Source organism: Paroedura picta, chromosome 11 (genome assembly GCF_049243985.1).
Source record: "Paroedura picta isolate Pp20150507F chromosome 11, Ppicta_v3.0, whole genome shotgun sequence".
NCBI lineage: Eukaryota > Metazoa > Chordata > Lepidosauria > Squamata > Gekkonidae > Paroedura > Paroedura picta.
Window position 1 is genome coordinate 65,101,250 of NC_135379.1, and position 22,472 is coordinate 65,123,721.

General features: G+C 48.5%; 2 protein-coding genes across 2 annotated transcripts; one reads left to right on the top strand and one right to left on the bottom strand.

Annotated features, from left to right (window-relative positions):
• Nucleotides 1-14,003: 14,003 nt before the first annotated feature.
• Nucleotides 14,004-16,191, bottom strand: ALG2 (ALG2 alpha-1,3/1,6-mannosyltransferase). Its single transcript, XM_077302983.1, has 2 exons — nt 15,786-16,191; nt 14,004-14,918 (listed from the first exon to the last, which is right to left on the bottom strand). The coding sequence occupies exons 1-2, from the start codon at nt 16,185-16,187 to the stop codon at nt 14,016-14,018; spliced, it is 1,305 nt and encodes a 434-aa protein (XP_077159098.1). The 5' UTR covers nt 16,188-16,191; the 3' UTR covers nt 14,004-14,015.
• On the top strand, nt 16,184-20,176 carry SEC61B (SEC61 translocon subunit beta). The gene is made up of 4 exons (XM_077302984.1): nt 16,184-16,387; nt 16,476-16,573; nt 17,861-17,962; nt 19,836-20,176. The coding sequence occupies exons 1-4, from the start codon at nt 16,385-16,387 to the stop codon at nt 19,921-19,923; spliced, it is 291 nt and encodes a 96-aa protein (XP_077159099.1). The 5' UTR covers nt 16,184-16,384; the 3' UTR covers nt 19,924-20,176.
• The last annotated feature ends 2,296 nt before the right edge of the window (nt 20,177-22,472 follow it).

Sequence of the window (22,472 nt, forward strand, 5' to 3'; positions counted from 1 at the left end):
GGGACGAGGGTCCCATACCGTGGGTTCTTGTACCCAAAAGCCTTGGTTGCCCACTTGTATGATAATACTGGGGTGATAATACTGCCTTCCAGAAATCGAACGTGAAGGGCAGAGCACCACCAAGCCACAGCTGATTTATGGTGACCTTGTGGGGCTTTCAAGACAAGAGACCTTCAGAGGTAGTCCACCAAAGTGGTCCTGCCTCTGTGTAGCAACCCTGTACTTCCTTGGGGGTCTCCCATCCAAGTCCTAGCCAGGGCTGACCTTGCATGGTTGCTAAGGTATGTTGAGACCAGGCTAGCCTCTCCTGGCCATTGGCAAGGGATGGGGGAGTAAGGCGGTCAGCTCCAGGTTGGGAAACCCTAGAGAATTGGGGTTGGAGCCAGGGGAGGAGAGAGACGTCAGTGGGGCATCATGCCACAAAATCCACCCCCAGACCCCACCTGGAGGCTGGCATCCCTGCTGGGCAGTGCGTGTACCCTGGGAGCATGGATGGAGGGCTAATAAATAAGTGAACGGGGCAGTTGATGGCAGTTGGCTTAGGGTTGCTCCCTCCAGTATGGAAAGTAGCTGGAGATTTGGGGAGGGGAGGGAAAGGAATTCAGTGGGGCATGCTGCCATCCAGTCCTCCTTCCAAAGTGGCCATTTTCTCCAAGTGAATCTGTCACCTGGAGAGCAGTGGTAACAGCGGGAGATTGTAATAGCAGGAGATTTCCAGCCACTACTTGGAGGTGGGCCTCCCAGGAGTCCTTGGCCCTGGCTGCTTCCCTGACTTCTGACCTCTTGCAAGGGACCGAGGACTGGATTCAGCCTCCAGCCATAAAAGGGAAATGTGAATGCTCAGGGCTGCCACTGAGGAGACCCCGTTACTTTTGTCTTTGTACAGGAAATGGTTTTGACCAATATATAGCCACTCTTGTTTACTGGACATTCAGTCGACTCCTTCCAAAAGCAGCTTCTCATCCATATCAATTAACCTTTTCCTCTGAGCAGCCAGGGGAGACAGGATTCCCCAGTTTTTGTTGGTATCAGTGTCTTTGTTTCTATGCAAACTTCATCACTTTATCTGTAATTGCAAAAGGACCAAAAAGAGAATGTTTAAAAATATATATATGAATTACCTTGGGGGGGGGTTGGTTGGTTGGTTGGTTAAAAACTAATTTTAATACATTTTCCCAGCAAAATAAGCCATCAGTGTTAGGTATAATTGACACCATTGCTTAGGGAACAAACCTATGAATCTTATTAGAGGCAAATTCATTACTTTAAATCCACCCTTAGGATGCAGAGCTCATCAAAGGACCCTCGAGAGGCTGCAGCTTAGAGGAAGAGATGATTTTCAGGCTACAAATCTACAGATTTGCTGTAATTAACCTGAACTAATTATAGTCAGGCATTGGGTGGACATCCTGGGGAAAGACCTGCCCTCAGCCACCACTGAGCCAACTTTCCAAGGAAGAAAGGAAGCTCCGCAAACCAGGAACCTGGAGCAGGGCAGAGTGCACAGCTGAGCCATTTCTAAATCGTCAGCCCGTAATCTTTCTTGTGAAATCCTCCGAGCACATAGACCAGGGGTGGTCAAACTGCGGCCCTCCAGATGTCCATGGACTACAATTCCCAGGAGCCCCTGCCAGCGAATGCTGGCAGGGGCTCCTGGGAATTGCAGTCCATGGACATCTGGAGGGCCGCAGTTTGAATACCCCTGACATAGACAAAGCTTTAGAAGCAGCACTGCTGACCGATGACATCAAGATCCGGATACCTGGAGGTTGCCTTTAGTTTTTTTTCAAAACGAGGCTGATCTTCAAAAGCCCCATTTTCTTTCCCTTTTATTTTCCCTTTCTGTCAATGTGATAAAGAGGCCAGGATGGCTCAGGTCCCTTCTTTGGAGTTGGCCACAGTTAGCACTTGAATGGGAGACCCCCAAGGCGGGTGAGAGCTGCTTCACTGGCACAAGCCGACTCTTGCCTCGAAAAGCCTATCAGCTGCAACTCGACGGCACTTTCTGCCCCCAGTGCCCAATGATATCCAAAGGCTGATTCTGTGAAGGTTCGAGGGGGTGGCAGGTTACAGTGGATGAGCGAGAGGGTTGGGAGTGTCCTGCGGGACCCCGCCAGTTACCGCCCAGTCTCGCATCTTGCGTTTCTGGGCACTGTGATAGAGCAGGCCGTGGTGGATCAGCTCCTAGCATTTCTGGAAGAACTTCGGCCCTTGACCCATACCAGTCTGGTTTCCATTCTGGCCACAGGGTGATATCTAGCGCCAGCTGGATTGGGGCAGTTCTGCCATACTCGTATTGTTAAACCTGTCGGCCGCATTTGATGTAGACCACGAGATATTGGCTCACTGCCTCACCGGAACCGGGATTAGGAGGACTGCACTACAATGGCGGGTCTCCTTTCTCCAGAACCGGATGCAGAGGGTTGCGGTGGAGGATGAGTTATCTGACCCTTGTGAGCTCCCATGTGGGGTTCCACAGGGGGTGATACTCACCCCCACGCTTCTTAACTTCTATATGCACCCTCTAGCCCAGCTGGTCCAGGGCTATGGGCTGGGATGTCACCAATATGTGGATGACACCCTAATGGCTGGCCAAACTCCCCCCCCCCCCCGAACACATTTGCCACTTGTTTGGAAGCAGTGGCTGGATGGCTCAGGCAGAGTCGCCTGAAACTCAACCTTTCCAAGACGGAGGTCCTGTGGCTGGGAAGAAGACGGCAGGACCAGGAAGCGCATCTCCCATGCCTGGACAGGGTGCAATTAACACTTGCACTGGTCGCCAGGAATTTGGGAATGACCTTTGATGCTTCCCTTTCTATGGAGGCTCAGGTCACAAAAGTAGCCCGGAGGGCATTTTTCCATCTTCGCCAAGCCAGGCTACTAGCCTCTGTCCTCGGACCACTTGACCACAGGTGATTCATGCAATGGTCACTTCCAGACTAGACTGCTGTAACTCGCTCTACGCGGGCCTGCCCCTGTCTTTGATCCAGAAGTTACAGCTGGTACAAATCGCGGCTGCCAGGGTCCTCACTGGGACATCCTGGAGGGCCCATATTCAGCCAGTGGTTCACCATCTGCACTGGTTACCAGTCTGTTTCCGGGTCGAGTTCTTGGTACTGACTTTTAAGGCAGCCTGGGTCCTGCCTACTTGCGGGTTCGCTTGGTTGCTTATGCTCCCTGAAGGGCTCTTCGCTCTGCGACTATGAATTTACAGGTAGTCCCGGGCCCTCGGGCTGCTTGCCTAGCCTCGACCCAGGCCAGGGACCTTTCAGTCCTGGCCACAACTTGGTGGAAGGAGCTCCCAGAAGAGCTAAGGGCCCTGCCAGAGTTGTTAACCTTCCACAGGGCCTGCAAGACGGAGCTCTTCTGCCAGGCATATGGTTGAGGACAGGGTGGGGGCCTGATATTCGATCTGGCACTCCCCTGTGTCCATCTGATTGATCTGATGCCTCACTCCCACCAGCAAAACAGCAGGATGGTTGTCCCCCAGCTAGATGAGGGGAATAGATAGCCAGTGTTTTTTTTTCCACCTGACACCTTAGTATTAATAGTATTTCATGTATTATTATTATTATTAAGGGAAATTACAGGGTTTTGTTGTATTTTTATTCTTTTATTGCTTGTTAGCCCAGTTGGGAACGGCAGTATATAAATCCAATAAACAAACAAACAAGCAAACAAACAGTGCAGGTGACCCAGGAGAACCCTTCCAACTCTATGATTCTGTGATTCTATGGATCCACCCTAGAGCTCGTATTTCTCTGCCGTTGGCTCCTTCCTCGTCCTTGCCTGGAGGTTGGCTAACCCAGGGCTGTCAAAACTGCGTCTCTCCGGAGGTCCATGGACTGCAATTCCCAGGAGCTCCTGCCTGGATTTCTGTATCCTCATGGAGACCATCCCTTGGCACTTAGACTCGTAGTGGAGGGAAGGAGGTGGGTGGGTGGAAGAGAAAGTGGCTCCCCTGAGGCCGGCTGGTAGACTCGTGGCCCAAAGTGAGACCTGGGGGCTTCTGGGCTCAGACTCTTCACTCCTACAGATACTTGCTGAAGGTACCTCTATTAGCTGTGCTTGTTTGCCTGATTGTTAATTAAGCATTGGCTCAATTAAGGGCTCCACTGACAGACAGCTCAGAAAACGCTTGTGTCTCAAGGGGAAGAAGCCTAATAGGTTCACCCTAGGTTAGATACAGCAGGCCGTAAAAGCGATGATAAAGACAAGTAAACGGATAATTGCGCTCCCTGATAGCATAAGACATACATACAGGCTCCCATGTCGCTGGCACCCCCCACTACAGACTAATTGCTAATATCCCTGAGATTAGGCTTTGCTAAAGCAAACCCCTCTGAAACGCCCCCCTTCGATGCTAATCCTGTTCCCTGTAGAGGTTCCGGTGCTATTAATCTCACACGTTGCTTCCAAGTCAGCAAAACGCATTATCTGAATAATAATCGTAATGCTGTTAACGTCTTTGTGTGTTTATGCTCTTCTTTATGCAAAGGAGATGCAGGTTCTCGGAGCCTTAAGATACCATATGTTAGAAACTTTGACAGAAATACGCCAGCGACTTATATTCACCAAGCGCATCTAAATAAAATGCATTAAATTTTAAAAGTTGGGTTGGCAAGAACTGAGTCTGCTCACCAATTAGAAAACAAACTCTTGTTTACTGCAAAAAAAATTTTTTTTTAAATAATGAAATAATAAATAAATAATTAAATAATGAAACTAATTTGCACATTAGCTTTAAAGCTGGTGATATTTGCTGGTGTTTTTGAATGAGTCACCGTACTGTTTCTTAAGATTTGGAAGATGATCAGAAATTAACTTTCCACAGAAAATCCTTTCAGCCATGCCACCCGAGTGTATGTTGTTGCCAATTGATTGATTTAAAATGAAATGTAAAGCTATATTTTAGAATCTGCTTGCTTCCTGAGCCCTGGAGCTGTGTGCATGCACACGTCCTCAGACTCACACGGACATTCACTAATTGCATGCACATGGAAGCTTCTACCCAGAATTCAACTTTGTTGGTCTTTGAGGTGCCCCTGGACTCGGACCTTGTTCTGTTGCTTCAGACCCACATGCCCCCCCCCCCGCCCGAATCTATCGTCACAGAAGAAAGGATTAAACAGATCAGTGTCTCGGCAGCCAGCAATCTTGGGAAGATCAGGGGTCTCTCAGGAATCAAGTTCTGAGATGTACTTCTCACAAAAGCCCTGGACCATCACAAGATGTGCATCCTAGGAAGATCTATCCCATTGAAATGACCCACGTCCCTTGGTAAAGTGGTCCTGGTCTGAACAGTAATGAAAGAAGAAGAAGAAGAGCTGGTTCTTATATGTCGCTTTCTCCTTCCTGAAGGAGGCTCAAAGTGGCTTACAGTCACCTTCCCATTCCTCTGGGATGCAGGACCATCAACTATTCAGCATTCCCTTGTCCATCTCCTGGCATAAGTCATTCACCAGAGGAAATGGCCAAGGAAACTTCAGCCCCCAAACAAGCTTGTAGAGATGAACACATAAACAGCATTGTCCACAGAAGCTTATGTGAGAGCAGCCAGGCTATTTCTCCAAAGTGAGGAACGGACTGGTGGTATTGCAAGGGCAGTGGCAGAACGGGCCCATGTCAGAATAGGTTTTCCACAGAAGAGGAAGAAGAAGAAGAAGAAGAAGAAGAGTTGGTTCTCATAGGCCGCTTTTCTCTACCCAAAGGAGGCTCAAAGTGGCTTCCATTCACCTTCCCTTTCCTCTCCCCACAACAGACACCCTGTGAGGTGGGTGGGGCTGAGAGAGCCCTGAGATTACTGGAGAAGAAGAAGAGCTGGTTCTTATATGCCGCTTTTCTCTACCTGAAGGAGGCTCAAAGTGGCTTCCAGTCGCCTTCCCCTTCCTCTCCCCACAACAGACTCCCTGGTGAGGTGGGTGAGGCTGAGAGAGCCCTGATGTTCCTGCTCAGTCAGAACAGCCTTGTCAGTGCTGTGGCGAGCCCAAGGTCACCCAGCTGGCTGCATGTGGGGAAGTGCAGAATCGAACCCAGCTCGCCAGATTAGAAGTCCACACTCCTAACTACTACACCAAGCTGGCTTTCTCCAAGCTGGCTCTCCAAGCAGTACCAAGCGATAGCTAAGTTCAACCCCCATGGTCAGCAAGGGGGCTGAAAGCAGAAGGAAAGCAGAAGGAAGACCTTATCACTGTGGGATGGGCGGTCCACAGAAACAAGTATAAAGTGGGCGCAAAAGCAAGGCGAATGCAAGAAGCTGGGAAGACGGCAATGGTGTGGTTTGGAAATGTAACATGGGCTCTGATCTCAGGAATGGATTGCCAAGGTTGAGTGAAGTTCAAAGCCAAACAAACCACTAGCTCTTTAGGTAGGGTTAATTCTCTCTCTGTCTCTGTCTCTGTCGCTCTCTCAAAACGTCTTTGTAAGTGTGGGCTTCCAATAACTGCACAGAGAAATGAAGCTTTCCATATCTTTCTCCTGCAAAGTTAGGAAGAATGTATTCCCACCCCCAGCTGTATTGTTTCCATAAGGTGGAGCTGGGACTCCAAGGAGCAGCATCTGCTTGGCCTGCCCAAGGGCCCAGGTTCAACCCCCAACATCTCCAGTCCAAAGGTTCAAGCTGTGGGTGATGGGAAGAGGGACACTGGAAAGCCGCTCTCTAGGGATGCCGTCCCCAGTCAGGACCTGGGGGGTCCCCTGGAATTGCAACTGGTCTCCACGTAAATCAGCTCCTCTGGAGAAAAAGGGCTGCTTGGGAAGGGCTGCATTACACTCCCCACCCCAAATCCAGCCCACTCCCAGCTCCATCCTGAGTCTCCAGATATTTTCCAACCCAGAGCTACCCCCCCCCCACCTTTACCAGTTAGAATAAACAATTTTGATCTTGATTGGCCAAGAGTTTAACTCAGCATAGGTCAGCTTCTAGAGTTGCCAACTGCAGGCTTGGAAATTCCTGGAGATTTAAGAACAGCACCTGGGGAGGGGGAAATTTGAAGAGGGGAAGGACCTCAAAAGGGTAGAAGGCCATGCAGTCCCCCCTCCAAAGGAACCGTTTCCTCCTGGGGAGCTGATTTCTCTAGATTGGTGGTAATTTTGGGAGCTCTCCAGCCAACCTCCTGGACATTGGGAACCCCAGCAACTTCTTCATATGACCAGGGTAGAGCTCAACTTTACACACCTGTTCAGTGAATTATAAATACCCTTTTAAAATTTCCCTAGATGTCTGGAGCATGATATTATATTGAGAGGAGGAAACGTCTTGTGTACTTTATACAAAAGAAGGCTGTTTTGATTTCTCATTGCATTATGCTTCTTTTCAAAAGATAAAACTAGCGCTTTTAAATTAACATGGCTGGAAGTAAATGAAAGTTGTTGCTAGCAAAGGGGACTTAAGACACAGCTTCAGAACATTTGGTAAGATTCTAAACACACAAAAAGACAGCAGAGGTTTGGCTGAAATAGAGTCGAAATGATCAGATGCAAAATATCTCTGCATTCCTGTCTCATATTATCATTCATGCCCATAGAATACATTATGTTTTATTATGCATTTCCTTCTTGGGAGGAATATAAATCACAAAATATTTTCTTGACTTGCCAAAGAAAATAGTCCCTTGGGACATGGGAATGTTTAAAACCTGCCTTGATTCAAAAGTTGTGAACAATTAAAATTAGGGACCTGTTTATGGACAAACATAAATTGTGAGACTAGGTTGAAATGGGCCTGTGTAAAAGTCTCCGCCAGTTAAAAATTCCAGTGGCAAAATGTAGGGAAATGTAATATTAGCAAAGAGTAATTTTTGTGATACATGGGTTTCGTTCCTGTAGCCGTCATGTTTTCCATGCAGATTTATAAGGCATGCAAACAGAATTCTTCATTAACAAAAGTGCAAAGGAATACATAGCTCAAACTCCCAAAATAAATAAAAGTATTTAAAGTAAACACTGCTTATATAATAGTTCATTTACCCAAAGAATTCCCTAAAATAATATGAAAGCCTGGTCCTGTTGAGCCAGAATCAGAAGCATAGGAGTTGGGAGGGACCTCCAGGGTCATCTAGTCCAACCCCCTACACAAACTGAATCAAGAAATGGGTCCTCAGGCTTTACCAAAGATATGATTCCAAACTCTGCAACATTTCATAGATGAAAATAGAGATATACAGAGATGGATTTAGGGTTGCCAGACTCCCCAGTCGAGGTGGGAGTCTCCCAACAGCAGGCCTTGCCCCCAGCGGCCAATCCCCAGCAGGCTGGTGGGGGAACTAGCAGAAGAAAGCCTGAGGCCATGTGGGAAGTGATGGCCAGTGACTTCTGGGTGATGCTCCAGTATTTGGGCAAAAACTCTGTTTCAAGCAAGCTTTCAGAGATTAGGGTCTGCCAGTTTTTTAGCGGCCACAACTCACTGCAAGTGGAGCTGCCTCCCCGTAAACCACGCCTGGTTTGTTTTGACAGTGCAACCCTAAACAGTTGCCTGCTTCCAAGCCCTTTGACATCAACATGCTCAGAAGACTTTAACTCTGCCTAGGACAGCTTCGGGGGCAGCTGAGTTGACCTGCCGTAGAACAGTTAGATTTGGGTCCAGGAGCATTTTAGAGACCAGCCAAGATTTTTAGGGGAGAAGCTGGCAAGAATCAAAACTCCCTTCTTGGAACACACTGTGAGCACAGAAGTGACGAATCAGGAAGTTTCCCAGCCTGAATTCAACCACTGGCTCTCTAAGTAGACTTTGGCCGGCTTCTCTTGTATTGGGGATGAGTTTCCGCTGATGGCGCTCTTCCCTCGGGAGTTCTTCTGATACAGGAGCTTGTGGCTCTCGTATATTTCCCGAGGGGCTGAGCCACCTGCCCGTTTGTATTTTCGAGTGCCTTTTAGTTTCCCTCCAAGTTCTGATACCATTCAAGGAAATCTCCCCCTTTAATGGGAGCTGACAGCTGATCACACATATTAATCTCTTTATGCCCTGCTTTTGATAGTTAACTTTCTTTCAAAATTCTAATAGCGCTGCCACTGAAGACACTTTTCAATAAACACTGCCCCCCTCCCCACAAGCCTCCCTTTAAAAAAGATTATTCAGGCAGCTTTTAAACAATTAGTCTTTTGAAAGATTTAATTGGAGAAGATAAACCTGTGGAGAATCTAATGGAGGCAGGGCTCTTCCACACTCAAGATTATCTGCCTGTCACCCGCTGACCCATCTCCTTCACACGACGTTTTAATTTTTGTACCAATTATACTGTATATGGATAATTCCTATTAGCATATTTATGGTCATTGCTTCATATTTATTGTCTGCACAACTCATTAATCTTCGTCTCGTGTGTGGAGATGACAGCTCAATCTATTTTGCAATCTTTGGGCAGCGGCCATATCCCAAAAAGGGCTTTGTTTCCCTGTAAATAAACTGTGTTTGGGACCTGAGGACAATGGCGCATCATCCCGTGATTGACACAAGCCAGGGCTGCTAATCAAAAGTAGATTTTATTACCAGATGAGTCAAGTGCATTATGGGGGCATTGTTCTAGCGCTGTCAGGGCAAGAGCGGATGTGGTCAGTCACCTCCTCAAGATGGGCTGATTGTTCTTCAAGATTACAGAGTCGCCTTATTATCCTGCCCGGGCGACACAGCGCCCCCCCCCCCCACGACACCTTTTGCATAAACGGCCTGTGCATTGAGCTGATTAGAATTGCTAATGTGTAATCTGTCAGGCACAGATGTGCAATGAATATTGGGATGTTTTGCATGTCAGTGGAGGAGGCTGAATGATGAGGCGATGATTATTCCATGATGGCGACTGGACACTCGCCAGCGGTGGTTCTAGCACTTTCCGCCGACACTAATCAGATCGTCTTCCCAAAGCCCCCTCTCCTTTTGTCAATTCGGCGACAATTTATGTAAGAATATAATATAGTCCTCTCCTCTCCTTCTAGTTAACACACTTGGCAGAAATTCTGCATTTTGATCTAATTCTTAAAAAAAAGAAAGAATTCTCTCACCTCAGATAGGACAGTTGGGAAACTACGCATAGGAGCAAGCTGGCTCTTCCAAATTACTTTCGGCAGGGTTTAAAACTTCCATCTCCATTGAAAAAGTAAAAGAGGATGAAGCTGTTTCCTTCGTATCTTGCCCAAAGATACCGCTTGTTATAGAAAATGAATATATAGTTTGGCATAGGTATAGATACCCAGAGGGTGTGTGGATTGTCTGAGGAATTGTCATTAAAGCACTCAATGAACACAACCAAAACGAAACAATACCAACAGTTGTTATGACAGGAGAAGATGGCAACAGAGGAGCAGCTGAACAAATGAAATCCCTACGTTCCCTTCTGCCAGAGCGCAACGCCCACAATGTACATTGCAATTTCACTTGCAAACAGATAAAAGAATCCTTGGTTGATCCATCATTGGCCTTTTCTGTCCATGAATGCAGTGCAGGTTTTGATTATAGAAGGTCACCAAGATGGGCACCTTTCTGAGATACTGGAAGAAATAAAACACAGAACACAGCTTGCAGGTTTTATTTTTTTTTAAGGCTGCAAGAATCCTATTCTCATGTAGGATGTATGTGAAAACATTAAAGCTCCTACCCTGCCACCAATTCTGTTAGTCTTCAAGATTCTTCTGACCTCCATGACCCTCCCACAGAGGACAGCTGTGTGGAAGGAAGTGTGAAGAGCCCGCCCACCCATTTTTCCCATCGTGCCAGGCAGCGCCATGTGAAAGAGGAGTGTTGAGTGGCTTGGTGAGTTCTTCCCTCTCTGCACATCTCTCTCCAGCACTCCTCCTCCAGCACTGCCTCCCTCCCTCCTCTTGAGCATGGTGCCTCCGCGCCCACTGGGGAGGTTGTGCAGCCCTCTCATCACTCACTTGCGGTGCACAGGGGTGCCAGGTGCCACCTAAGAAGTTTCCACCTTTTAAAAAAGGGTATGAGCACATTTTAAAACTATGACACCAACAAGAATAAAAGACAGTGGCTGGCAGAACTCACAAATTAAACGGACTGACATGTATTGAAATGTGGTTTAGACACATCTTTGTATTAGCTATTAGCTACATGGCTAGTTCAGGCTGGCTGGGGCTTGTCAAAGCTGGACAGCTTAGCAGTGTCAACGCTGGTAAGTACTTGGGTGAGAGACCTCCAAGGAACCCCAGGGTTGCTACGTACTTTTGCTTATCTCTTGCCTTGAAAATCTTAGGAAGCTCCCATAAGTTGGTTGCGACTTGATGGCACATTTATTATTATTACGACTAGCAATAAAATCCATTGTGCAAAAAGATACAATGGAGCAGCCGGGGCTGGCGGCAAGGAGGGCTGGTGGGAGTCTGGGGGGTGGAGGGGAGAAGAGACACGCGTCGGTTGGCTACGCCCGCTCTGCAGCAGTGACGAGTCTCAGCAGGACTATAAGAAGCCTACACGGTTCAGGCTGCCCCTCAGTGTGACAGACAGTAACAGCAACGCGTTCCTTGCCTCAGTCAGTCAGTCAGTGGCTTCTTTCACAACAGGCTTGAAGGGAAGGGCTGTGTAGAATCCTGAGCAAGAGCTGCAATTGGCCCTGAATAGGTGATATTCCACCAATAGGAAAAAGGCAGTTTGGTTTCATCAGCAATTGCTGGGCAGATCCCTTGGACCACACGGTGCACTAGTTAACTGGTGAGCCGTCCTTGATCACAAATTCCCACTTCTATGGTGTATATCATCCTCTGCATATTGTAACCACTGCCCACAAACGGACAATACATTTAGGTCGGAAACTTTAAAATAAAAAAAATGTAGAGAGAAGTATGTGGGAAAAATTGAAATTATTCCTGGGTCAACTGCTGGGAGTTTTATCTGGGACCCATGTGTGTAGGAATTTGTACTGAAGACAGACTTTACATTTTCAAGTAGTTAACGGCTGTTCTTTCTTTGTCTCAAGTATGCTCTGGTGCAACCAGATACCCTGGGGTGGATCCTACTCCAGATCCGAGCACTCCACTGAGCAGAGTTGGAAGCCTTCCTCCCACTTAAGTGACTCTTCTGCTGTCAGAAGAGGTTGTGAAGTTGGTGAAATCCAAACCATTTTGCTCTGTACGCAATTAACTGCAAGATCCTGGCATATTGTAGATTTTATCTATTTATTTATCTATTATATTTACATAAACCGCCCTACCCAGAGGCTCAGGACAGTTTACATAAAACGTATAAACAATACATGAAACAATCTATAGCAGTGGTCCCCAACCTTTTTATCATCAGGGACCGGTCAATGCTTGACAATTTTACTGAGGCCCGGGGGGTGGTGGTGGTGGTAGTCTTTTGCCGAGGGACGTCACCGCCACCTGCTCCACTTGCTTTCCCACCGGTCCTCCTGACTTCTGCCACCCGCTGGGGGGCGCTGCCAGCAGCAGCTGCGCAGTGTCATACCGAGGGGGAGCCCCAGCCATGGCGGCCACTGGAGAGCACCAAAGGTGAGCCGGCGGCAGAGTGGCGGGGCAGCCCCTGAGGCAGCAGCCGGGAAGGAGGACGAGGAGGAGCCACAGCCCGGCACCGACTGATCCACGGACCGGTACCGGGCCCTGGACCAGGGGCTGGGGACCACTGATCTATAGCATATGAATAACTGTAACATTAATACTATAATAACTGATAATTGTAATAGTGCAAACAGTGCAAACTGAAGATGAGAGTTCTCCCGTCTTTTGCAGGCATTGTTCTCAATTTCCGGAAGAGCTCATGGAATTCAAAAACTAGTTCATTACTTCAAACATGAAGCTGCCTTACAGTGAATCAGGCCATCGGTCAATCAATCTAAATACTCTCTGCTCAGACTGGCAGCTGCTCTCCAGTTTCAGGTATGATTCTTTCTCATCACCCACTTCCAGATCAGGACACGATTGGGATGGAACGCAGGGCCTTCAGCATGCAAAACAGAAGCTCTTCTACGGAGCTATAGCCCTAATAAATATTCTGAATAAATGCAGGCTCACCAAGTTATTACAATTTTTGTTAACTAGATGTTTAGGCTACTCGTAAATAACTGTAGGGTCAGAATGAAGTTCTTCATTCACACTCTGGGTGTTTTCCTCCAGGACAGTGATCTCTGTCCTCTGGGAATCCCTTTTATGTTGAATTAGCTGCCTAGGAAACTGCTGAGCATTGCAAATAATTTGTAGTTTAGCCTCCTACCCTGAGTTAATCACATATACTTTATGGAGATTTGCAGTAGAAGACAAACTACTGTGTTTCCCCCCAAAATAAGACACTGTCATATATTTATTTTTCCTCAAGAAGACACACTATGGCTTATTTTCAGGGGGATGACTTATTGGTATTTATAAAAGTCGATGCCATCAACAAAGGTGTTTGTGTGGGGTGAGAGAGACTCACAGACTGTTGCTGGTCAGTGCTGGGAGCAGCAGCTTGACTGGTGTTTGTGGGGAATGAGACCGGGGCAGCCAGCGATGCAGCAGGGTGCTGATGTGGGCGGCACACCAGTCATTGCCTGCATGCAGGCACAGAGCTCTGCGCCTGTGTGCGGGCACCAGATGCTAGCGCCGCCCCTTCCCTCCGCAGTGCTGGTTGCCTTGGACCTCGGTGAGCACCAAAGCAGATGCAACCCTACCACAGACCTTCGCTGGTTGGTACTGGGGAGAGAGACCCACAATGCTGAGTAAAACAGCAGCCACAGCTTTGCTTCTTTGCCCTGGGGACACACTTATTTTCAGGGTATGGCACATATTGCACAAATGCTTAGAAATCTTGCTATGGGTTATTTTATGGATATGCCTTATTTTCGGGGAAACGTGGTAAAATCCTGTTATGCTAAGACTCTGTGGATAAACTACACACCAAGATTAAGGTCACGATGAATCCCCTCCCACAAGACTGGATGCTGTTTTTCCATATAACATGGCATGGTTCACCCAGCCAGACTGACACGCTTCTGAAATTTGGACAGAAAATACAAGTCCTTAAAAACTGAAGCTATTTCTTACATACAAAATTCAATATTACAAAACAGTAAGTTACAGTTTCATTTTATTAAGTTTTGAACATGTTGGTATAGCTTTTCACTGAATGCTTCAGAAGAAAACTTCTCTATGAATCTGGCCTTCCCAGCAGTGCCCATGGTCCTTTTTAAAGCAGGGTCTCTAACAAATTTCTCCATGGCTTCTGCAAACTGGTTTGGGAGAGGATTGCACAAGAAACCTGTCACATTGTTTACGACCGATTCCAAGGGCCCCCCTGAATTTACTGCAATGACTGGGCATTGCATATACATCGCCTCTAAAGGAACAATGCCAAAATGCTCATTGCTCGGTGTATACAAGACACAGGTGCAGTTACGAAGAAGAGCTATCTTCTGTTCATCGGAAAAAGACCTCAGGAAAGTGACCTGTTCACTGATATTCAGCCTTTTAGCAACACATTTCAATTCCTCATAATACTCCACATTTTCTTTAACTGCTTTGTCGTAACCACCAGCCAAAACCAGATGAACCTCCCCCCATTCCTGTGCACTCAGTCTTCCACGGAGCCCATGTAAAGCTTCCAACGCCAACATGAGATTTTTCTTCCTTTCGTACCGGTTGATTGAAAGAAACAAGACTGCTTTCTTGTTGGGAACTATGCTGGTCACATCTGCAGGGATGATGGTATCAAACAGGGTGACATTCAAAGATGGGTACAAGACATCTGGATCAATGTGAGACAAGGATTTGAATGTCTCTTTGAAGACGGTCGCAGTGAAATGGCTGTTGACCAGGATACAGTCCGCCATGCCAGTTGTATACTCTTCCAACCAGTCTAGAGGAGCTCTGTAGAGGGATTTCAAAAAAGACTCCCTCTTGGTCAAAAGCTGATCAGGGAAGTGGCAGTAAAACAGAACCTTCTTACGCGTCCGCGCTAGACGGAGAACTGGAATGCATGCAGATACCTGGAAAGACAAAGGAAAGAAGACATCCCTGTTCAGTGCTAGCATGCTTTTAATAAATAAGGAATAAGCTATGACGTCACACTTCCTTTGTTCAAGCACCGTGCCATTTATGAAACAGCAACGTTGAGAGTGTACAATCAAACGCTGGAGGGAGTTCTCCTCAGCCTTCAAAGCAACAGCCAGCTTCAAAGCCCAGCAAGAATCAACCTGTGCCTATGTGGCAAGGGTTACTTCAGAGCGGCCTCTCTTTGCACAGGCCAGGCCTGTAGCCAGAACATTTTTAGCGGCGAGGCAAATGAGCACAGTGGGGGTTAGCACATTGTTAAATACCTAGCCCAGTTATGAATGAGCAATGATGCAGTGCAAGGGCTTTATGGCATCATTCTACAAAGAGGGTTAAACATCTTGTTTGAAACCCAGTATCGCTTTCCTTCATTTACACCTGAAAATGCATAAAGATCCCAGTCCCCATAGTGTCCCGATTCCATGTTCCTGTATTGCTGTGTGCCAAGTGGGAACCGGTCCCACCCATGTGATCACCACTAAAGTGCCTGAGGAACAAACCTGAGAGTCCAGGGGCATCTTTAAGCCGACCAAAGCTTTATTCAAGGTATAGGGGCTTGGGCAGGCACGCTCCCTCAGAGGCAGGCTCTGCAAAAGGGGGTCGGTGGCCCCTTGGCTCCACGCCAGTCCCCCCTGCACTCTCCCCAACCCCGAAGCTCTGGCTGGGCTCCCCACGACTTGCCCTAGGAAGGCTTGAGTAGAGCTGGGCTATCCCTGGACGGGTAAAACTGGGGGCATTAATTCCGCACGCATCCCCTACAGACCAGCCGCCCCCGGGGGGTTGGCACCCGGGCCCCTGCGCACCTGGTCGCAGACGAAGACGTCGAACTCCTCCCCGCTGAGCAGGAGCACGTGCAGCGCCAGGCAGAGCATGCGCAGAGCGGCGCAGAGCGCGTGGCCCCGTCCCAGGATGCTCCGCGGCAGCCAGGAGCCCGCCGTCCGCACCTCCAGCCGGCGCGTGTCCGAGAAGCACCGCGCGGGGTCGTAGCGCGGCGTCCAGATCTGCACCCGGCAGCCGCGCGCTTGGAGCGCCAGCGCCGCGTCCACCACGAGCCGTTCCGCGCCGCCCAGGCCCAGGTCCGGGTGCAGGAAGAAAACGGACGGGCCGCCCCCCGCCGCCCCGCCGGCCATGGCGCCCGCGCTTCCGGGATGCGTGGCGACGCCCCTCGTGCGCACGCGCGGCCCTGTCCCCGACGGCCACATCATCCTTCCCCGCGGCAGGGCGGCCACACGAGTGCCTGAGCGCCGCCTCTGAGTGGGAGAAGGGGAGCCGCGGCAGGCGCGGGGCAGGACAGCCGCTGGGCGGGGCCTTACGTGGCAGGCGCGGCGCGAGGCCCCCTCTTTGGCTGCGAGAGGCTCCGGGCGCGCGGAGGGCTTCCTGGAGCGCGGACGAGGCCGTTGCCATGGTGAGGGGCCGGGGTCGGGGTCGGGGTGACGGGTGAGGGTGGGTTTGGGGGCCGGGGCCGCGCCTGACGCCCCTCTCTTGCCTTCCAGCCGGGCCCCAATCCCAGTGCGACGAGCGTGGGCGCCTCCGGCCGATCCCCCAGCAAGGCGGTGGCGCCGAGGGCCGCGGGATCCACCGTCCGGCAGAGGTGAGGCGCTTGGCGGGGGCTTGGTGGGTCGTCCCCGAGGGGGGCGGCGGGGGGAAAACCCGGCCGCCAATAAATACATGGATGGATGGATGGATAGAATAAATATGGGCCGCGTTGAGCAGAGGCGGCGGCTGCGCTTTGCCTGCGGCGTGTCTCGGGCCCGGTCCCCTCTGCCCGCAGGGCACGAAGCGGGGCCGGGTCTCGCCTGACACGATGGGCGTCAAGGGCCTTGGCCTGCGCTTCAGAGCGGTGGTCAGTCTGCCTGTTCATCGTATCCCTTTCTTCCAGAGTGTTTTTCTTCTGCGGGTTACCCACCGGAATGCAAGTTCAGCACTTACGTTCGTTCTGGTTGTCTGTTGCCATATGCGATCTGTATCTTTTGTTGTTCCCTGTAAACCGCCCTGAGCCTTCGGGGAGTGCAGTATATATATACATAATAAATAAATAAATTAAAAGCTTTTATCCCCTTAAATTCATATCTGCTTTTTTCCTTCTCTTGTTAGGTAATCGTAGGCCTAAGGGCCTTGTGGTTGTCCCACGATGTGTTTATTAGACCGCATATAAAACTCACAACTGAGTGTGTGCTTGGTTTTGAAGAAGCTGGCTCAGTTGTATCAACAATGAATTTGAATTCATTATGATCATCTTTGGCATAGTGGTTAGGAGCGCGGACTTCTAATCTGGCATGCCAAGTTTGATTCCCTGCTCCTCCCCTACATGCAGCCAGCTGGGTGACCTTGGGCTCGCCATGGCGCTGATAAAACTGTTCTGACCGGGCAGTGATATCAGGGCTCTCTCAGCCTCACCCACCCCACAGGGTGTCTGTTGTGGGGAGAGGAAAGAGAAGGCGACTGTAAGCTGCTTGGAGACTTCTTTGGGTAGAGAAAAGCGGCACAGAAGAACCAACTCTTCTTCTTCTTCAGTAATAGCAGGGCTCTCTCAGCCTCACCCACCCCACAGGGTGTCTGCTGTGGGGAGAGGAAGGGAAAGCAACTGTAAGCCGCTTTGAGACTCCTTCGGGTAGAGAAAAGCGGCATATAAGAACCAACTCTTCTTCTTTGTCTTCGTCTTAATTGAGTTCATAGTAATGTTGACTTGTAGTTGTTAGCCACTGAAGAAGAGTTGTGTAGGTTTTATCAAATGGCCTAGTGTACTTTTTGAGGGTCTCCTCTTTTTTTCTTTTTCTGTTTTTAAAACACATTAAAAGGGAGTCTCAAAGAAGGGGTCTGGAACTACTGTTCATCAGTCATTGGTGCATTTTCAACTGCTGACTTTTTCTTGTTGCAGAAAAAATGCTAGCTGTGGAACAAGGAGTGCAGGTCGTACAACATCTGCAGGCACAGGGGGGATGTGGAGATTTTATACAGAGGATTCTCCGGGCCTTAAAGTGTAAGTTACAAAGCAAAAGCATCAGCTGACTCAGTTTCCAGACCAGTATCCTTGTTACCCATATTTTGTCTAGGGCAGCGGTTTTAAACCTTACCTGCTCTGTGACCCCAACTTTGGCGGCAGCTTTAGCAGCAGCGTGTGCACTCATGCAGGCGGCGTGCATGGGCATGAGTGTACATACACACAGACACACAACACTAGAGGTGACGTGGAGGTGGCCATGGCCATGGCTCTGCCACCACAGCCAGCAACCTGGGGACCATGGGGAAGGGGCTAAGTGACCCCAAATGGGGTCCCGACCTACAGATTGAAAACCACTGATATCATGTTATAGTTTTGTTTGGAAGGTAAAGCAAGAACGTAGCAATCAAATTGTGGACCTTGATCCGGTGGAAAGCAGCACATAACATAATAGGTGACTGCACTTCTCTTGAGCGGAGAAAGAATAGTCACCTAACTAGAGATATATTCAGGTTATCTGTTTATTGTCTTGATTACTAGTGTATGTGGGTTGCTTGATTTTTTTTTTTATGAGTCACTCAAGAAAGCTGTGATTCTTAAGCATTGTTGCTATATATTTGGTCCAATTTGTTGCAGGCTATTTTTTTCTCAATTGACACTTTTCAGTTATTAGTCCCAAACCAAGTTCATGCTGAACAGCTACTGTATTGAATTATGCTTTGCTGTAACTATTTATATATATTTTTCAGCACATTGTTAAGAGGATTTTTTGGGAGGAACTATGTACATGCATGCGAAACTGCTGTGTATCTATGTATTGATCTATGTGTTGTCTGTTTTATTCATTGCCACATGCCAATTGTGTAATTTCTTGGAAAATGGGATTACTTAGAAAACAGGACTAGATTGCCACCTTGTTTTGGATTAAATGACCCCCCCCTCAATTTATGGCTTTGTTCTAGCAAAAGTATATGTGAGTATGAAATACGGGAACAAACATTATTTTGTTGCATTCAATTCTTTTGACACTTTTGTCTTACAGTAATTTAGTTTGTAAGCTCAACTGATCGTTTTCTAAGAACAGGCTTTATTAGTATGCATTGAGATTAGAGTGTGTAAGATTTTGTTACTTAAAATGGACAGATGATCACACCTCTTGGAGACACCAAGAAAAGTGTTGAACCAATAGAATTTAAGGGGCTGCTTGGGGAAAGCTTGTGGTGATCTTGAACAGAGCTGGAATAATTGTCATGGTCTACTTGGATTCATTGTCCCCAGAGTAGCTGAGGATGCTGTTCTATTTATTATATGCACTGCATGGCTTATACCACAGTGTTTTGGTTTCCTTACAGTTACATCTTCTGTTCCTTCTTTGTTAATGTAATTAGCGGGTTTCATTTATTTCATATCTTTCTTAAAACATGTATTTGCTGCCACTAGGTATCAGTTGAATAGTGTTATATCCAACTGTGTTATTTGAGCATTTGAAATCAGTTGTGTTGATTAAACTGTTACTTAAAACAGACTTAAAATGGTAGATATTTTAAAGATGGGATGTGATTTGGAAGTGCTTGCTTGGTAGGCACAGGAAAGTTATTTGCAGTGTCCCTTTTTTTGACCAGAACATCAAAGTTAGCCTGGTGAATCAGGCAACAGCTTGTATTAATCTCCTTCTAGTTGTAGCCAACTAGACGCTTCTGGAAACTGACAGGCTGAATATAGAGGCATATAACAGTCAATAAATCTGTTCTCCAGCAGTTTGTCCAATCCTTTGTTAAAGTAATCTGTGAGTGACATCACCACAGTGTGGGTTACTGGGAAGTATTACAACGTTCTATCCTGTTGCTAAAAGCTACTTTTTTTTTACTGACCTATTGCTGTGGCTAATAAATTCTTTTTTTTTCCTTTTCAGCGGTCCTGTTCCAGTTCTTGTAATGAGTCTTCTCTTTATTGCATCTGTATTCATGTTACATATCTGGGGCAAGTACACTCGCTCGTAATCTGGTACTCCATCAGCCAACAGGAAGACTACAATTTGGACCAAAAGTATGGTGGATTTTCAGGTTTCTTTCCTCTCAATTTGGTACATAGATTTAGACCAGCTGAAGAAGAGTCCCTCCTTTGTTTGGCTTTGCTGTCAAGTGGATTCATAAACTTTCTTCTTGGGGTTTTTGATTCCTTTCTGTCACATGCCGTCTGCGTATGCGCAGTTGCAGTTGATCTCATTAATTAAAATTTGTATACACAAAAGAAGTTCTGTGTTGTGTTCTTCTATAAATGTCATGGTTTAGTGGCAGATTCTTTTAGACACCAGTGATTGGATCTTGCCAGCCCTTTGGCTTTTTTTTTTTTTTTTTTTTTTTTTTTTTGGAGATCACTGGGTTACAATGCCAGCACCAAAGGCCACTGTATGTTTCCATTAAACTTTAATTCAAATGTGAAAATTGTGGCTCACTTCCACTGTGTCTTGCCAGTGTGACACCATCACTTAGCTGTGTAAACATGTATTAGATTATTAGTTACTGAACATGCTCCTGCCCTATTAATCAAAACATTACAATTTAAAAAAGCCACAAAGTGATAAAAGCATTATTGATTATTATTATTACTAGATTTAAAGCCCATTTTATCTTTAAATAAAATGGGTGCTAGAGGTTCCCTCCCCCGGGGCCGAGTTCCAAAGGCTTCTGCGCACCCGTGGCCGGTATGGGTCGCAGAAGCAGGCATCCTCGTCCCCGGGGTGTAGTGCAGAAGGCTTCCGGCGAGCCGGGCTTCTGGTCGTCTTGCGGCCTACCTGTGTTCTGCGGTGGAGGCTCGATAGCGTCAGTGAGGCGCGGGGACGCTGGGTCGGCAGCTGCTCGGAGGCGTACAGACGGCGCCTTTGCCACGGCTCGCAGCGTGCCAGGGGAGAAGGGGCCGGTCTTCGAGGGGGTAAGGTCTTGTCTGAGTGTGTGTGGGTGGGTGGCGGGGCTCAGGGTGGTGGGGGGTAGGGTTAAGGGGGGAAGTGCAGGGGAGTCGGCGAAGGGGGAGATGTTGGGAGGGTAGTGAGGGAAGGAAGGGGGGTGTCACCGGCAGGCGGTGTTGAGAGCGGGCGGTGGGCGAGCTTCTTCCTCGTTCGGCGGCAGGGTCCTGGAGGTTGGCGGCGGGTAGGTGGGAGGCGGAAGGCGTCCTGAGACCGTGGCATCGCTGGCCGGATCCCCGTCGATGTGTTGAGGGCATGCGGCTGGAAAGGAGCAGGGCCGCTGCGTCTTTGACACAGCGTCCCTGCTCCTTTCCCCGCATCGAAGCGTTGTGTATGGCGGCCAATGAGGCAATGGGGAGGAGTGCTTCGCATGCCTCCCCATTGCCTCCTTGGTCCAGGATTGACGGAGGGCCGAATCAGGAGCCGCTTTGCGGCTCCTGATTCGTCCCTCCGAGTTTTTATCCCGGACAGAGCCCGCCCTAACTCCTCCCTACTTGCCCTTACTCTGTTATTTATAACCGCGGAGCGGTTTACAGATGATGATGATGATGATGATGATGATGATGATGATGATGATGATGATGATGATGATGATGATTATATTTCTTACCTGCCACTCCCAAAAAGGCTCGTGGCGGGTTACAAAATGTGCATAAAACCCCCATAAAGCTTCCCCATAAAACACAAGCAGAAATTGCAACTAAAAGATAAAAAAGCATAAGATACGGCGGAATCTCAAGACAACTGAGCTCAGCCCGTTCCCCTGATATAATCTCCTAGAGGAGGAAAGGGGGGGGGACGATAGTACCCAAGCTGCTGTCCGAATGTTCTAAGTGGGAGGTCCCGTAGCTCTTCCTTAGCACACTGGCCTCACCCATAGACCTGGTGCAAGAGCAATGTCTTGCTGGCCCTGCAGAACACTGGAAGCTCCTGCAGAGCCCTTGGCTCTTCCGGGAGCTCATTCCACCAGGTAGGGGCCCAAACTGAAAAGCCCTTATTGTTTGTTTGTTTGTTTGTTTGTATCCCGCCACTCCCCAATGGGCTCGTGGAGGGTAACATAGTCTTAAAACCCCATTAAAACAATCCTATTAAAAGACTTAAAAACCCATAACATGGTGGATGATCTTCCAACCTACTTCCCCATCCCAACTAGAGGCGTTGAGAGCATGGGGTGGCATGATGTCCACAGGCCTACAACCTCTCTTCGCCGGGGGGCAGCCAATCTCCTCCACTGGTCCCAGCCTCAACTATAAACCCGGTGGAATAACTCCGTTTTGCGGGCCCTGTGGAAAGGTCAAATCTCGCAGGGCCCGCAGCTCACCCAGGAGCTCATTTCACCAGGTAGGGGCCAGGACCGAGAAGGCCCTGGCCCTGGTCGAGGCTAGGCATGCTTCCCTGGGGCTGGGAACAACCAATAGGTTTTTCCCTGCAGAGCGTAAGGCTCTGCGGGGAACATAGAGCGGTAGGCGGTCCCTCAGGTATGGGGCCCAACCCACATATAGCCTTGAAGGTTAGAACTAGCACCTTGAACTGAATCCGGGCAACAATGGGCAACCAATGCACCTGCCTCAGCACAAGCTGGGTGTG